At 42.9% G+C, this 14,438-nt stretch overlaps 1 protein-coding gene across 1 annotated transcript; it reads left to right on the forward strand.

Moving 5' to 3' along the window:
• Positions 1–5,137: 5,137 nt before the first annotated feature.
• On the forward strand, positions 5,138–14,226 carry LOC134395507 (uncharacterized). The gene is made up of 4 exons (XM_063121670.1): positions 5,138–5,255; positions 7,022–7,177; positions 9,886–10,284; positions 14,143–14,226. Exons 1-4 carry the CDS (start codon positions 5,138–5,140, stop codon positions 14,178–14,180), a joined length of 711 nt encoding a protein of 236 aa, XP_062977740.1. The 3' UTR covers positions 14,181–14,226.
• Positions 14,227–14,438: the final 212 nt, after the last annotated feature.

Consider the following 14,438-nt stretch of genomic DNA (forward strand, 5'->3'; position numbering starts at 1 on the left):
AGTTTCATCTCTTTAACTTTAAAAATGACGATTTTAAAAATAATAATTTTAAAACCTCAATTTTTTTAAAAAAATCCTAAAAAATCAATGGATGAACGGATCTGTTTCAAATATGGTGTGGCTAAAGCTCTACCTAAATCCTTTCATGGTGCAAAGTTTCATCTCTTTATCTTTAAAATGACAATTTAAATAATTTTAAAACCTCAATTTTTAAAAAATTCCTAAAAAATCAATGGATGAACGGATTTGTTTCAAATTTGGTATGACTAAAGCCCTTCCTAAGAGCTACCATTGTGCCAAGTTTCATGTCTTTATCTTAAAAAATGACAGAGTTATAAGAATTTTTGTTAATTCCCATTAGAGCTGCTCTTTGCAAAAAAAAAATCCGGATTTCCCATCCTCCTCCCGGATTTGCCAACAAAACCCAGACAAATCCAGGTAAATCCGGTCATATGGTCACCCTACATAAACGAAACTATTCTACTTAAAGCAATGCCCTATATTGTGACAACTATGTCCAGTGTATTTAACTCTTTGTACTTTGATAAGACCCCCTCCCAAGGTCAATGGAAAGTGTCTCCAGCCAGCTGCGAGCCAATACCCATTTGAGGGACTTAGGTGATAAACAAATATAAGATGTGCCTCCATGTCTTTGTGAATATGGTGATATGTTTAGTTTAAGCTTCAAGGCTTCTCAAATATGTTTCTAGGAAAAAGTAACCTTTCCTCTGTGTCAGATTAGCAGGACAATGAGTGGGCAAAGTGTGCAGGTCAGCCTTGAATTGGCGGCCAGAAGACTCTTCTGTGTCTCTTTGTTTGCAGGCATGGAGGAGGGACTGAGGGGGGGGGAGTGTCAGGAGTATGTCTCAAATACGCTTCTGCATTTTATTCACATCAAATTGAGGGGTTTCAATGGGGTATTTTCAGATTTCCTTGTCAATGCCTGGTGGAAGGTGGCTGGCGATTGGTTACCTTCCATCAGGAACAGGGCAGAGGCAGCTCCAGTATCAGGATTGTTGCCCAGAAATCCCACACTCCATCTTTGGCATTGGGATTACCCAAGTCCACCCCAGGAGAGAAAAACGTGGGGTTTCGGAGGGAGGAGGCGCCTACCACAACTAAGTAAATTGTGGTCATCTGCAGGCCAGATTTAGCCCATGAATCATCCATTCCCTACTAGTAGTTTTAACTAACAAACTTGTCCATTGATGCCAACTGAATCATGAAACTTCCTTCACCAACAGGGAAGTTGGTATTGTTGGTGCTATTATGCAAATAAATTTACATGCACTTTAAGGAACTGCCAGTTCCTCTTCTGAAGACAGTCGTACTTACAACTAACAAAGAATAAGAGCTCTGGAAGATGGAAGATGCAGAGGGATATATGACTATAGACCCAAGAAGAGAAACATACACAAGACCAGCTCCCAACTATGAGACCAAAGGTATTGACTTAAAGCTCTCTCACTTTGTCCAGTTTTTGTAAGCAGATTAGTTGCAGTAATTTGAAAGGAGGAAACTTTAAAAACAAAAACCAAAAGACCTCCTGTAGGCATGATTTGGAAGAAGCTCAACCTTATCCATTGGACTTTTTTTTTCTTTAAAGAAAATTACGGGAGTCAAAAAGTGCTTTGCATTTGTGTCTGTGTATGTTTGTGAAACCTTAATATTGCATTTAAATATTACCAGTTAGAATAGCTACATTCATACATCACAATAGGTGAATGAGCAGAACAAACCCTGGCTTATGATTCTGGTATATTAGGAGAGCAACAAGCCAGAGTTCCCAGTTCAGGTGTCATGTGAAACAAACCACAGACTGGAAGTCCCTGGCTTGTTTAGCCTTTCTGGGACAGTTTAGTTTTTTTGGGGGGGAGGGTAAGGGGAGGCATGATAGTGATGTTCAAAATTATGCATGCTATGGAGAAAATGGATAGGGTGATGTTTTTCTCCTTTCCCATAATACTAGAACCTGGGGTCAACCAGTGAAGCTGATTGGTGGGAATTCAGGACAGATAAAAGGAAGTACTTCTTTCACATACTGAAACACTCACTATGGAGTTCGCTACCACAAAATGTAACAATGGCCACCATCTTGGATGGCTTTAAAATGGCATTAGACAAATTTATGGAAGTTAAGGCTATCATTGGCTACTAGTCCTGATGGATATATGCTACCTCCAGTATCAGAGACAAATATCCCCACTTGCTAGTGAAGGGTGTCATTGCACTCATGTCTAGGGACTGGCTGACGAGACCACATTACGCCAGTCCTTTTCCAGCTCCATTGGCTGCCAGTCCAGGTCCGGGCCCGATTCAAAGTGCTGGTATTAACATTTAAAGCCCTAAACGGCTTGGGGCCAGGTTATCTGAAGGAACGCCTCCTCCCATATGTACCTGCCCGGACCCTAAGGTCATCCTCAGGGGTCCTTCTCCGTGAGCCCCTGCCAAAGGAAGTGAGGCAGGTGGCTACCAGGAGGAGGGCCTTCTCTGCTGTGGCACTCCGGCTGTGGAATGAGCTCCCTAAGGAGGTTCGCTTGGCACCTACATTATATGCTTTTAGACGCCAGGTGAAGACCTTTTTATTCTCCCAACATTTTAACAATCTATAAATTTTAAATAACATGGTTTTAAATTTGTAATTTTGCATTGCTGCTGTTTTTATCTGGTTGAGCTTTTATATTGTATTTTATATTATGGTTTTATACTGTTGTTTTATACTTTGAATGGTTTTAATTTTTGTGAACCGCCCAGAGAGCTCCGGCTATTGGGCGGTATAGAAATGTAATAAATAAATAAATAAATAAATAGGGTGACCATATGAAAAGGAGGACAGGGCTCCTGTCTCTTTAACAGTTGTATTGAAAAGGGAATTTCAGCAGGTGTCATTTGTATATACGGAGAACCTGGTGAAATTCCCTCTTCATCACACCAGTTAAAGCTGCAGGTGCCCTGCCCTCTTTTAAATCTGGTCACTGTAGTGTAGCTCCTACAGCTTTATCTGTTGTGATGAAGAGGGAATTTCACCAGGTTCCCCATATATACAAATGACACATGCTGAAATTCCCTTTTCAATATAACTGTTAAAGATATAGGAGCCCTGTCCTCCTTTTCATATGGTCACCCTACTCATGTCTCACTTGAGGGTATCCCACAGGAATCTGGTTGGCCACTGTTTGAACAGGCCGCTGGAAGAGGTGGAGCTTTTTCTGGTTCAGCAGGGTTCTTCTTAAGTCGTTATGTTCCTAGTTGCTACCTATGTCTTTAAGTAATGTGCTTTGACCCTACATTTCACTGTAATGACTCCCTCCAAAGCTTTCTGGGAATTTCAGTTTGGTGATGGCATCGACAAAGAATAATTTGTTAAGTGTCTTAACTCCACCCACCTCCCCATCCTGAAGAAAAGTTCACAGGAAAATAGGAATTACTGGCTATCACACCAATTGGCCCATGGTGGAACTATATCCTCTTAGGATGATTCTAGAGAAGAGTTTTATGGCACCATCACCCTGCCTCATGCACAGAATTTTATAAGACAAGACATCCAAATGTCATTGTCTTCCACTCAAGCTTTCCCAACATTTCCCCATCTTTTTTCTTACCACAAAACAAGACAAGAACAAACCATCAGGGTAGAGGAAAAATGCAATAGCTGCACAATGCCTTCTAACTGCTAGTGCAGTGGTTCCCAAAGTGGGCGGTATTGCCCCCTTGGGGGCGGTGGGATTGCATAGGGGGGCGTTAAGAGGCAAGGAAGCGGCAGGGGGGCGCTCGAGGTGGTCTTTTCCGAGAAGCGCCTCTCCAGAAGGTCTTAAAACCTAGGGATACTTTTATGGGAGAAGGTAGTTTGGTCCTAAGCCATATAGGGGAAGAATCCACACATGTATTAATACTATTTAAGAAGAGTCCTTTTAACGGTGAATTGAAATATTTCAAAAGCACCAAAACGCTAATGAAGAGACATACCCTGCTTGGTGTGCCCCGCCACACCGGCTGCAAAACAGAGGTGTTCGCTCTCTTTTCCCTCCCTCGGCAAGCCTGCAGCGGGTGCTTTGGAATAAATATTCCATTAATTGTTACTGTTTTGAATTTTATTGTTATTATCTTCCTTAGTGGGTCGTTGAAAACCACTATTCTGAATAATGATTTTTATAGTGTAGGGTAGGGGGCGCTGGGCATGAGTTTGTGGAACCAAGGGGGCGGTTACCTGAAAAAGTTTGGGAACCACTGTGCTAGCGCGAAGAACTGTCCACCTGAAAGCACCTTTCATATCTGTAATTCAGTTTCCCCTTTCTCTTTCTGCTGGAGAGCAGATTTTAGGCTGTGAGCTCCCCACCCTGTGCATAGGCAAGGTCACCACCACCAGCAATCCTCTTGTGTTGCTAAACCTATGCACACTAGCTTTGGGGTAAATTGTATTGACCTACTTCTCACATAACAACAATTCTGGGTTGTTTAAGCCAGAAACTGTCAGGGCTGAGAGGCAGCAAATCACTGCATGTTTGTCACTTCCACTCAAAGGCATCCATTCCATGCATCTCCTTCACAGAACATGCATGCAAGTCCTTCTAATGTTCAAGTATAAGTACCTTCCATCCCCCTGTGTTTTTGGTTTCTGAAGGTTCTGAAGCCCCTAGAACACACACAGGGTGTTGGTCCAATTTGCACTGTTGTTCACAAACAAATTTGGACCCTGTCAGCTGATAAAATCTGACATTTCTATTTTATTTATTTATTGCATTTATATCCTGCCTCTTTTCCTCCAAGTTGGCGTACATAATCCTCCTCCTCTCCATTTTATCCTCACAACAACAACCCTGTGTGGTAGGTTAGGCTGAGAGACTCTGACTGGCCCAAAGTCACCCAGTGGGTTTCCTTGGCCGAGTGGGGACTAGAACCTGGATCTCCCAACTCCCAGTCCAACACTCTAACCACTCCACTACACTGGCTCTTTTTTCTTTCATTTTTTAAAAAAGCCATAATCCAACTTGGTGTCTTCTGAATGCATGGACGTTGGGTTCCATAGTGGATGGGGCAGCGAGGGTGTGTGTGTGGAGGGTATGTCTTTCATTTGCACCAGGCTGTGTACAGCTGCTGTGTAAACCCAATTGTGAAGGAGAAAGTGGCAATATTGACCATGAACTCAATTTCCACAGAACCTTCCTCCAAACTTCTCTGGTGGAAAATTGGTCTTGGTGTTTCACTGGCAGCAGTTGTTGTTTTGACTGTGATCTTGATTGTTCTCAGTCTTTCAGGTAAGTTCTTCCTGCTCTGCTTCTTCTGCTCTGAAAAAGCTTCTACATACAGTTGTTGTGGTTGTATTCATTAGGGTTGTGCAGAGCTTTGCTTCCGGATCCAAATTTTGAGCTAAAGTGGGCCAGTTTGGACCAAACTGGTCCAGATCCAGATCAGGCCGGAAACACTTTGGAGCACTTCAGCCTGAACTGTGCTGCCCCCTGCACCCACCAAGTTGCGTGAGCCCACCTGCTCCATACCTGGACTGGTCACAAGCACTGGCATGCTTCTTAATGGACCACCATTTTAAAAATGGCAACTCATGTATTTCTGTAAAATCCTCCAGAAATAGCAGCTATAAAGCAGCCATGTATGCAAAGGTAAGGAACAGGGGGGCTCACACAGCTAGAGGGGGGGTCAAGAGCAGGGGGGCAAATAATTCATATATCCAAATCCAGCTGTAGTTCTGGATCCAAAGTGGGTCAGATCTGAGCCAAAGTGGGCCAAGGTGGATCAGGGCTGATTTAGAAGCTCCAAATCAACCTCTGAAGTGGGTAGGGGGGGTTCGTGCTCAGCTCTAGTTTTCATGCATTAATAATATCTTGTTGCTTTTTATGTGTTGAGCATTAACATCCCCCCTTGCTTTGCCTGCACGGGTATTGCATTTCTTCAATCTTCCTTGCAATAGACCTTTTATTTTATTTATTTTTGCATTTATATCTGGCCTGTCTTCCTCCAAGGAACCCAAGGCAGCGTACATAATCCTCCTCCTCACAACAACAACCCTGTGAGGTGGGTTGGGCTGAGAGTTTTCACCCAGCGAGTTTCCATGGCTGAGTGGGGACTAGAACCCGGATCTCCTGACTCCCAGTCTGACACTTTAGCCACTACACCACACTATGCAATTCCTTCTCTTTGGAGAGAAGAGCCTGGGTGTCTTCAGCTGTCAGGGACTGGAAGATTCTGCAGATCAATACAAAGGGAAGGCATTGGCTTCTTTGCCATCAGTCAACCCCTAAGTCCATCTGCAGTTCTTTCGGCCACACTCCCTCTAGGGATGGGGGTGGGGAGCCTAGAAACCTGGACTATGTCATCAACAACCAGGGACCAGAAGAGATGCCGTAAACATTTCCCTTACCCATGACAGAACGTACCTTTTTGCACATTTTAATTGCGCGCCACTTTGGGAGCCAATCTCAGCTGAAAAGCAGGGTACAACGATAAGTAATTCCCAAACAACAATATTTCGTTGCTGGGAAAATTCGATTCTTCCCGTTCCCCAGATGTGATGTATTCAGCTGGGCGTGAGCAATCCTATGGCCCCTACACAGAGACCGGGGGTGGAGTGGGATGGTCGTAGGATAGTTTAGATTCCTGGATCCGAGGTTGAATATGAACTTCCTGCTCCTGCTCCCTCCCCCACAGAGCAAAAGCGACTTTGGAGAGAAGGGAAAGGGGTGTGTACTGGTCAGCAGGGAAGGGAGGATGCCACTTTATGCCATATCCCCAGGCCTCCCCAGCCTCCATCCTTCCCACTCCACAGAGCCCCAGCTAGATGGGCAAAAAAGCCTGTCTAGCCAAAATGTAGAACAGGAAAAAGCGAAAACAGCCTCTGCTGCTCCTCCCAGTCTGCACTGGATGGCTGTAAGGAGTCAAGCCGCCATGGGAAGCTTCCTTTTATTGAACTGAGAGTCAAAAGGAAACCGGAAGTAAAATAGGATAGCATCGTGCATGTTGTTGCGTTGTGTTACTTGCCATTTTCTAACCCATCGTTTTTTCCAACAAGCTTTCCAAGGCCCCTCTGAAACAGGGCAGATGGTTGTTCAACATCCAGTGGTTCTCTCCACACATTTATGTGGCTCAAATGACAGCAGTCTGAAGGACCATTTCTATAAGCTCCCGAAAAAAAATTCGTGCACCTCAGCAGATGCCTCGTGTTTATGTAAGTACAGCTCTCTGTGTGCATATATGCCTCAGTTGAACGTTATTTCATTCCAAAATACAAACTTTTAATCCATCTTCGTCTTTTATTCACTGTTACAAAATGTTGTGATGGCCATGGCAAGCACAGATGCTTTCTAGAAAGAGTCAAACAGAAAGCAGGCAAGGCGGTTGAGAAGCTCAATACTAAGGGTGGACAAATATGTCATTTTCAGTTTCTCAGACATTTGTTTAATCATTATAATTAAAAAAAAACCTCATTTTTTTCCTCACTCTCTTTTATGAGGAAATTGTGAATGTTAGTAAATTCTTATCAAAAACTAACTGAAACTAAATTATCACCCATCTGCACTAGTCAAATTTAATAGGAATATCTGTTCCCAGCATGGAGAGGACCATGTTGGAGCTGCCTGTCATGTAGCTATTAAGGATGAGGAGCCTGTCAATTATGATGATGGTGATGTGGACACTCTAATTCAGGACCACACAGGGATTCAAATCCAGATGTTTAAGAGCTAAGCACTCAAATCGTGGGGCTGGGTAGATGACTCTGTAGTTTTGCTTTCGCCCACCTTTGAACTTTTCTTCTTTTAGCTCGAGTCCTTAGCTTGATACAATTGTCATGACTTTCTTACCCCTTTCATACCTTCAAGGAATGGATGACTCATAGGAGTTTTGACAGCTGTGGGTTGGGAAAGACTGAAGTTGCAACAGCAGCAGGATGGTTGCTATCTCACTCTGAAAATTCCAGTGTCGTCATCAGCGTATGACTGCCGCTTCTTGAAACTTCCCCTCCCTTTACTTGCTCTAGAACAGGGATAGGGAATCTCCAGCTCTGTCTCTTCCTCCGTGGCCCATTTTACTCTCTGTGCACCAAAAAAGGGACAGGCCCTGCCTCCATGTACAGCGAGCATATGTATGAACGGAATGAGTGTGTGAAAGAGAATGGCCTCGCCTGTTTTGAGCTGTGGCCCACCTACTGCTATCATATGGCTCACAGGAGCTGTCCCAAGAGGCAATCCAGTCCTCAAGAGTGAAAAAGGTTTCCTACAGATGACTTAGAGCTTCACCATTGCAACTGTTAATTCCTTCTGTCTCAGCCCACTCACCCCCGCACATCAAATCCCCCATCATCCACATTATAACAAGGAGACTCAAGTAAGTTCACAGAACCTTTTATTCAGGTTCCACATTAATTTGTGGGTTTCCTAGCCTTTCAACATTCCCAAGGCCCATTCATACAATCACTTCACCATGTAGTGGGTACCATCCAGCATATGCCCAGGTAGCTGTGCAGAAATGGGAATGTAAAAAAGAAGAAGGCAGAAATGTGAGCTGATCCTTCAGCAACGGCCTTCAACCTTTAAAAACCTGGATGCCACCTTTAGTCCAAACATGAATTTGGGGACCCACTTCTTGCTCCTTCTTTTTAACCAAATATATGTATGCTGATAGTGCTGCTGCTGCTGCAGTCTGTTTTAGTCCAATCATGGGTCCCAACCCACCAACTGAAGACCAATGAATGGAAATCAAGTCATACATAAGAGCCATACTGGATCAAACCAAGAGCCTACTGGTCCAGTATTCTGTTCACAATCAGCTGCCTATGGGAAACCCATAACTAGGACTCTCCCAATCATGTTCCCCAGCAACTGGTTACAGAGGCATACTGCTGCCGATGAGGAAAGCTTGAAAGGACTGGATATGTTTAGCCAGAAAAAGAGAAGACCAAGGAGGAATATGATAGCACTCTTCAATCAATACCTGAAGGTCTGTCACTTGAGGAGGTCAAAGACATCTTCTCTGTCATCCATTAAGAACTGAAGTTACAGGAGGGCAGACATTAGGAGAAGCTTCTTAATTGTAAGAATATTTTGACTGTGGAACAGGGTGGGCTTTCCCTTGCTGGAGGTTTTCAAGCAAAGACTGGACAACCATCTGGTAGGTTTGCTTCAACTCTGAATCAAATGAAATGCCCCCTCCTCCCACTCAACTCTGTGATTCCATGGATGGTGTGCGATGCTCAATTTGGTTCATGCAGAAATCAGTTTGGTCAAGTGTTCCCTCAACATGGAATCGAGTAATAATATAATAGCATTGGGCTGAGGAGATCACACTGGATCATGGATACTAGAGGTCAGAGCGTTTCTTTTGGCTTCCTTGTTCCTGTTCAAGACCAACCCAACCACTAGTTAAGAAGAGATGGTCTATTCTTTCGCTGCTCTCATTGAGCCTCCAAACCCTTTCCTCTTTAACTGCTGGAGATTTGGGGAGGAGGGTGTTTGGAAGGGATCAGACTCCATTGTGCGCTCCTGATGATGTCTATAGGGACATGACTAGTTATGATTTGGTTCATGAATGGTCTCAGAATAAATTGAGATTTGGGATGGTTGGGGTGGGAATACCTGTTTCCCAAGCCCAATCACGAAGTTCACCAGGGGATGAGAGGTGGGGTTACCCATCATCACTACTCAAAATATTATAGAATATTCTGAATATGACCTGTTGATGCTTAAGATTATTGAACAAAAGTCTTGATATTTATGTGGTGGGTTCTTTTTGTTAGGGTTTTTTTACACATTCTTTTAAAGTTAATTTTTTAAAAATCAAAAATTGAACATTTCAATCCAAAAGCTGAGAACCTACCATGCTTTACATTTCTGCAGAATTTTAATTACAGCTTGTTGCTCTTCCTCCCTTCACACATAGCTACTCCTTCTGAAGTCTGCATACTCTTACCGAAGGCCCCCATCACTGCAGTAGTCAATGAAACAGTACTCATCCCCGTCGAAGTTGAAGTCCCCAAATCTGATTGGGACTTCATTGAGATCCAGTGGCACCACGTCACAGAAAGTCCCCAAGACTTAATTCTGAAGTTTGCGCTGAGGTCATGCAGTGCAAGCAGCACCACGCAGAAGTGGTGGGAACGTAGCTGCATCCTCTTCTTAGAGGTGATGCCGACACATCGGTGGAAGAAGTCAGTCATGACAAATGCTTGGCTGGTTATCTGGAATGTACAACGGAAAGACGCTGGGAGATACCAAGTCACAGTGAAATCCAACAACATGAGCGACGCGTGCAGTTTTGTAGAACTTGCCGTGTCTGGCGGTAAGAGGCAGTGAAGCTGTGTGGATGTTTGTTACAGTTAGAGCCAGTTGTTATACATTTGAAAGAATAAACTGGAAATAAATATTTTTATGAGGAGAGACTGAAAGAACTGGGCTGTTTAGCCTTGAGAAGAGAAGATTGAGGGGAGACATGATAGCACTCTTCAAGGACTTGAAAGGTTGTCACACAGAGGAGGGCCAGGATCTCTTCTCGATCATCCCAGAATGCAGGACAAGGAATAATGGGCTCAAGTTGCAAGAAGCCAAATTGCAACTGGACATCAGGAAAAACTTCCTGACTTTTAGAGCAGCAGAACAACAGAACCAATTCTAGGGAGGTCATGGGCTCTCCCACACTAGAGGCATTCAGGAGGCAGCTGGACAGCTGTCTTTCAGGTATGCTTTAGGGTGGATTCCTGCATTCAGCAGGGGGTTGGACTCGATGGCCTCATAGACATCGCCCAGAGAGCTTTGGTGGTATAGAAATACAATAAATGAAATGAAATGAAAAGTTTTTCCCCCCTAGAATGTACCACTTCAGTCAACAGGGTGGAAGCTAGAAGTCTGAATGCTTCTCCATAGGACGAGTAAGGGAACAATTCTTGCATATACAAAATTATCACCTCAGGAAGTTCAAAACCTTTCTCTGACATGCTAGTTTTCTACAGGCGTGAGGAAGCATTCAAACATGGTATAGTCCCAGATGTATAAACTTGGAAAGCCCTCAGAGTGACCTGCCCCAAACTGGTGCTTTCCAGATATTTTGGAGTTCAATTCTCACTAGCCTAGTGCCAGATTTAATAACAAGTTAAGCAAACCATGGCTTAAGTCCTCATATTATGAAGGGCCTCTAAATATGTTGGAGATAAGAGGAAGGGCTTCTTCACACAGTGCAGAGTTAAACTATGGAATTCATTACCACAAGTTATAGCGATGGCCACCAGTTTGGATGGCTTTAAAGGGGGTTGTATAAACTCCTGGATGAGAAAGCTACTAGTCCTATGGCTATATGCTACCTCCTGTATCAGAAGCAGCAAGCCTATATACATCAGTTGTTGGGGAACATGGACGGGAGGCTACTGTTGCACTCATGCCCTGGGCTAGATGGACCCTTGGTCTGGTCCACCAGGTCTCTTATGTTCTTAAATCACTTAATAATTGAAATCACTTTGGCTTAAATATGTTGGAAAGTCTGGTGTGGCTTACAGCAGAGTTACCTTAGAAAGAGAAAGCATGGCAACACAACATTTCGTTTTAGAGGCAGTAAGTACAGACTAGAGCCAGTTTAAAAGAAGTTCAACTTACTTTATTAGTGCTTTTATACACATCTTCAGATAAGGCTACCTAACACTATTTAACTACACCCTCCCGCCAATGCAGGGTGGTACCTTTGCATTATAATGTAATACCCTTTTTTCTCTTTATTTTTATGGTATGAAACCTCTGAATCTTACTTTATTTTTTTTATTATATTTTTTATACTGCCCATTAGCCAAGGCTCTCTGAGCAGTGCAGAATTAAAACCATAAAATACAACAGTGTCAGATAAATTTAAAATATTAGAAGTTTAAAAAAGGCGATAAAAAACAACTAGGGAAAGCTAGTTTGTGTAAAAAGGTATGTTTTCAGGAGGCGTTTAAAAGATGTTATATTGTCCACCTCAAAACCGCACGAGGGAGGGTTTTCCAGAGGGTGGGTGCCACTACAGAGAAGGCCCTCTGTCAAGGTTCTTCACGGCGGCATTCCATTCATTTCGGAATGGCCAGCAGGACCTCCTCTGAGGATAGCAGCTGTTGCATGGGTGCATATAATCTTGGCATGGTTTAGGGCCTTAGCATGTCTTAATCTGGCCCAGTAGCAACTCAAGCAGCATGAGCAATTATCAAGAATGATGGGAGTTATAGTTCAAAACTATAATTAAGGAAGGGTGCCTTAGAGCATGGGTGGGCAGAATTCATGCTTGCCTGATCCACTTTGTGGTGTGTGTGGTTTTTTTTTTACTAGAAACACACAGCGCAGAAGACAAAGACATATAAATATTCTAAATGATAATAATAATATACTTAGAATTAAAGAACAATATGCCTCTGAGCACATGCTGAGGCTAGGTGTTGGTTTTCAGAACTGAACTGAGCTCCCCGTCCTTTCATACAAAGCGTTGTGTACTCTGTCCTGCAATCTCTTGTGGATGAAGAGGCAATGACGTAAAGCAGCTGCAAAAAGATGCAATGCCAGCGGGACAATGTCACTCGATGTTCCATGAAAGAGATGTTGGTGCAGCCTTCCTCAACCTGGGGCGCTCCAGATGTGTTGGACTACAACTCCCAGAATGGGGCATTCTGGGAGGTGCAGTCCAACACATCTGGAGCGCTCCAGGTTGAGGAAGGCTGTGTTGGTGTGTCATAGGAATGCCAGAGAAATCTGCAATGGAATCAAATGAGCTCAGATTCCCATGAATCTGACCCACAGATTCCACCTCGACTGGCATTTCCTAAGTCTCACGGATTTATTTCTTTATTTTATTTCATTTACATACTGCCCCACAGCTGAAGCTCTCTGGGCAGTTCACAAAGATTCCATGGATTTTGCAGGCTGTTTTTTGTGTGTGTGTGTGTGTGTGTGTTTTTTAAAACTTTCTAGGATTTGTAACTGATATTTGTAGAATGGACCCCTTTGTCAGGGAGGGGGGAAAACCAATTGTGGAACTTTTAATAATGATACTGGGGTGTGGGGGAAATAAAAACTTTTAAAAAAAAAACTCCTGAAAAGATCAATTGTGCATTTGCTATTTTCCATGCAAACTGTAAATATTTTTTCCATTGTTCATAGTTGAGAGAGAAAGGGGGGGGAAACCTCTGTGCCTTTTGTTATAAACACTATGTTAGTAAAGTTAATGTTTTGTATGTAATCTGTTTTTATGCTTTTTATGCTTTTAAATTTTGTATATTTGTTTTTAATGTTCCGTGTTTTGACAAATTATTGTTGTTGTATGCAAATTTAGTCATATTAAAATACATATTTAAAAAAAAAACGGCAAAAAATATGCATTACCGACCCCACCCACCCCCGTTAGGCTAAAGCATGAAAATGTGCATTTGGGGAAGGCGTGATTTGTGAATTTGCACAAATACAAATTTGCACAAATTTAGGAAATTGGGGGGGGGGGGGAAACGACAGATTCCACCCATGAGCAGACAATGGGATAAAAATCACTTGACAATCTGTGAAACATAGGTGGAACAAATTTTTCAATCTGTACATTTACAGCGCAAGCCTATGCATGCCGATTCAGAAACATGTTCTATTAAATTTGATGGGACTTAATTCCAGGATAAGTCACATAGGTTTACAGCTTTAGTTTCTCATTAAATTTCTCAAAAGTTTTGGCCAAGCTAGAACCTGCAAACATGCCTGAAATGAATGTTAATTTGGCTCCAGCTCAGTGACATAACTTATTTCATTAAACCCGTCCATCTTTCATTCCATCATCTGCTCATTTATGGAATCAGATTTTTGGAACCAGAACTTTGTTCAACTTGCAGTAATTTATAGTAGCGGTAATTTGCATTAGCGCTAATGTGCACTTGTGCAAATGCCAATTAGCACAAATTCCTCCCCAAAATGAACAACGGGTACACAAGTCCATGGAATCCACATGACTCAAAACAAGCTGGTCTGCTGCAGAATCTGCAGGTCAGATTCATGGAAATCCAAAAGCATTTGAATCTGTTATCGATTTCGACGACATTCCAAACTCCAGCATATTTCTATGCAAATATTGTTCCCTCCATCTTACTCTACCCCCAACCTCTCAGCGATGCAACTCAGGTTGCTCCTCTCTCCCTTTCACCTAAGACAGGAGATTGTGAAGAAAGCAGAAACCTACTTTTAGCATAGAAGAATGTCAGAGACATAATTTCTCAAGCTGTTGTTTCGAGAGGCAAGTGACTATAGCTAAGGAAGCATCTTGTTTGCTTGTCTGTTTTTCACCTTTCATATGCCAGGTCCTGTAGTGGTGCATTTGTTCTATTTTAAACCACAAACTAAAAATGAAACAGACGAACTAGAGAACTGGTAGAAGCTCAAGCTGCCCTTTCCACAACTCCATTTGAGATCACATATTTGGACTTAATGTCATTTTAAGCCATTTCGGTA

The sequence above is a fragment of the Elgaria multicarinata genome, chromosome 3, assembly GCF_023053635.1.
Source record: "Elgaria multicarinata webbii isolate HBS135686 ecotype San Diego chromosome 3, rElgMul1.1.pri, whole genome shotgun sequence".
Lineage (NCBI taxonomy): Eukaryota > Metazoa > Chordata > Lepidosauria > Squamata > Anguidae > Elgaria > Elgaria multicarinata.